The sequence below is a fragment of the Lasioglossum baleicum genome, unplaced genomic scaffold, assembly GCF_051020765.1.
Source record: "Lasioglossum baleicum unplaced genomic scaffold, iyLasBale1 scaffold2377, whole genome shotgun sequence".
NCBI classification, from domain to species: domain Eukaryota; kingdom Metazoa; phylum Arthropoda; class Insecta; order Hymenoptera; family Halictidae; genus Lasioglossum; species Lasioglossum baleicum.
The window spans coordinates 21909-25292 of NW_027471436.1; the positions used below are offsets into that span (position 1 = coordinate 21909).

At 38.4% G+C, this 3384-nt stretch overlaps 1 protein-coding gene across 1 annotated transcript; it reads right to left on the minus strand.

The window, feature by feature from the left end:
• Positions 1–2319: 2319 nt before the first annotated feature.
• LOC143221419 (uncharacterized) lies at positions 2320–2820 on the minus strand. The gene has a single exon (XM_076446870.1). It carries the CDS (start codon positions 2818–2820, stop codon positions 2320–2322), a length of 501 nt encoding a protein of 166 aa, XP_076302985.1.
• Between the last annotated feature and the right edge of the window lie 564 nt (positions 2821–3384).

The following is a 3384-nucleotide window of genomic DNA, read 5'->3' on the forward strand; positions in this document are numbered from 1 at the left end:
CGAACGACTATGTAAATAGCTTCACATATCCTGTGACTCCGACAGACAAACCAGATACTGCGGGAGAAAATGCGCTGTACGCTACTGGCAAGAGACACCTCGATTCAAGGTCTGAATATTAAAGCAGGCCGTTAATCCGTTGTAGATCGCAACCTACTGGTAGAGTCATACTTTTTAATGAATGCCTACCCATCCGAGAAGCAATACCGCTGCGTCGAGAGCATAACATCGTGCTCAGAGAAACAATTTATTATGCATCTTAGTGACGGGCAGATTAACTTCTTGCAGCAATTAGATGACGGATGGTCAAACCGTTCGTGAACGTTACCAACATTTTTCCGATTCGAAGGTATAAGTCAATAGATTCAGCTATCCCCAGACTTCGACAGTCAAACCAGGTATTCCGGGTGTGAATCTGCTGAAATCTATTGGCAATGGACACATTATTTCACAGTTTGAATATTAAAATAGAGCGTGACACCGTGTGTGAACGTTATCAACTGCAATAAAGTCAAACGTATCACTGAATGCCTTACCGTCGTAGAAGCTAACCCGCCGTATCGAGAGCATAGGCACTTGCTTAGGGATACACGTTATTAATCATCTTAGTGTCGGGGACCTTCATTTCACTATGAATAAGGAGATCGAGCGTCAAGCCATTCGATATAGTTACCGCCTTCTTTGAGGTTAGAACAGCTAACTCAATAGCTTCATCATTCCAGGGATTCGGGTAGTCAATCCAGGTATTCCTGAAGTAAATCCGCTGAAGAGTACTGGCAATAGACACTCTAATTCGCGGTTTGAATAGAAATGTAAAGCGTCAAACCGTTTGAGACCAACCGTTAAACCTATACCGTTAAGCGCATTTACTCCTGGAAAACCTGAATTGGCTTTCGGAATCAAGGGATAGGTGCAGCAATTGACATAGAAGTGTAACATTCATGGAAGGTGATAACGTTATCTAACGGTTTGACGCTCGATCTTTTTAATCATACATGAAGTTATGGTGCCCGCCATTAGAATGTTGTGTAATTTGTTTCACTGAACACGGTGTTATACGCTCGTTACAGCGGGTTGTCATCGCTGGCGGTTAGGCCTTCGGGATAGAGCTTGAATCTATTCTAATACGTTGCGTTCTTACGCGATTAGGCACTCTACTTTAATATTCATAGCTTGAATTAACACTATTCCGACTGACACATCACGCATACCTATTCCTACCGCGGGCTGGTCAAATGACCGGTCTTTCACAACTTATATTTTTCAATATTGAATGCAGACCAATATCCAGTTTACCAATATAAAAATATATTTTCTTTTATTCAAGACTACATAATTTACATTTTATTCTTTTTCGTCGCATTTTTTACAAATGGGCTTTTCAACTGTACATTTTTCGCATACTTACTTTTTACATTTTAGACAGAATTTGTTCGTCTAATTATCTTTGCAATACATTATCTGACATGTTTTCCGTCAACGGGAACCTGTATTTGTACATACGATGGGTATTGGATGATTTTCATTGCCGAGATATGGTTGGTATTCGATGGCAGGTTCTTCTGCCAATTGGAACAGAAATTCCTGTCTTGTAATTTCTCTTCTGGTTGTTTCTTTATATAACACCCATGCATTTATCCCGGCTAAATCCAAGATATTAAAAAATACTTGCAAAGGCCATCTCCGAGATTTAGATTTTACCGAATAATTTCTGGCCATTTGATCGGTCACATCTACGCCAAATTTGGTACTACTATAGAATTCAATTGTCTCCGGTGTTCGGGTGTCATTATCTTCAACTTGTACGGAGTACTGCATCGAACTGAGAATTAGAAATTTCTGTGTTGGTTTGGCTTTGTAAATTATCAACATACAATTATTTGAGCGATAGAGTTTGGTTGAGAAAAGTGCCATGTCGTCATTTTTCAGCTTTGCCAGTCTTGGTAGCTCTTTTCAATTTGCTCTAATTGTCCCAACAATCGTAGTTTTTTTTTTTTTGCTAAAAGTTTTGCTGCTAAAGGTAGACTCGTAAAAAAGTTGTTTGTGGTTATATTTCTTTCACATCCTACAGACGGTTCTGCTAATTTCATAGCGACAAAGTCTCCAAGAGGAACTGAGGGTTCTCTATTTTCATCTTTTTCCTGATTTGGAAAGCCGTTTATTATATATTTGCTACGTACATCGGATGCTAACCAAAATTTTATACCAAATTTTCCCGGTCTATTGGGCATGCAATGAGTGAATATAAACCTTGCTTTCGTCAAATCGAATATATCTCATAATCTCCGTAAAGTCATGTCTACTCATAGTATTTGAAGACTAAAGCGGGCCCCACTTCCTGTTCCATAGAACAGCAATATCCATATTCTTATCCTCATATGCGCCGCGTGCAAACATGATTGCAAAAAATGCATATAACTTTGCAGTAGACGTTTCCCATTTATATCCCAACACTATAAATGCCTCTGCCTCTGTGCACTTTCTTGTAAGTTCGATTATATTTTCATCCATTATCAAAGAAAATGCCGTCCTATCTTCGCCTTTAATAATATTACCTTTACTGTATCCAGTTGGGCCTGATGTTTCCCGAAAAATGTTATGACCAGGTGCTCTTCCAGGATTAGTCTTTATTTTTACTTCCTGCCGAACAGTTCCGGCCATTGTAATTTCACTTGCCTTTTCCACATTCTCACTATCGGAACTAACTATAAATCTCCTTCTCTTTCGTCGTCTACGTACGTTCGAAATATTCTCTCCGTTCTCATCAGTGTTCGAGGCGGTTTCAAATGGATCAAAATTTTCCGTAGTGTCATTTTCCATATCCTGAATTCCCTGATCATCGTCAGAACATTCTGCATCGATATCATTTACTCTCGCTAATTATACATTCGCACTTCTCAATCGTCTTGACATTTTGGGGTAAATATTCAACGGAGAACGTATAAACTAACATATGAAAATGTAAATCAAAATAGATAAGGAAATGAATAAAAGATAAAATGTGAAACTTACTGCGACGTATTATTAGTCTTGTTCACTATTTTGAAAATTGCACTTATAACACGTAATACGATATAAAATATTACGAAATATTAATAAAGAACTGCCAAGTATGCTCTTTGTGACTTTACGTTTCGATGCATTCTGTTCGTGTCGCAAGTCTATACTGATTTGAATTCGTGAGAAAACGTCTATACATTTCCTTCAGTTAGAAGTCATTTTATTTCATCGTGGATAAGATTACGTAAGAACATTCGAGGGTCTGGACCATATAAGTTTTCAATCAAGCAAATAAACAATGCAAACCAGATAGTCGAGCGAGAACTGTAAACACTTGGTAGTGCCGTAAACGACTTTCTGGAAGGCACTTGTCGGATGAAATCA

Bases quoted from the DNA above. Each gene is read 5' to 3' on its own strand.
- LOC143221419 (XM_076446870.1), bottom strand. From the start codon at position 2,820: ATGGAAAATGACACTACGGAAAATTTTGATCCATTTGAAACCGCCTCG.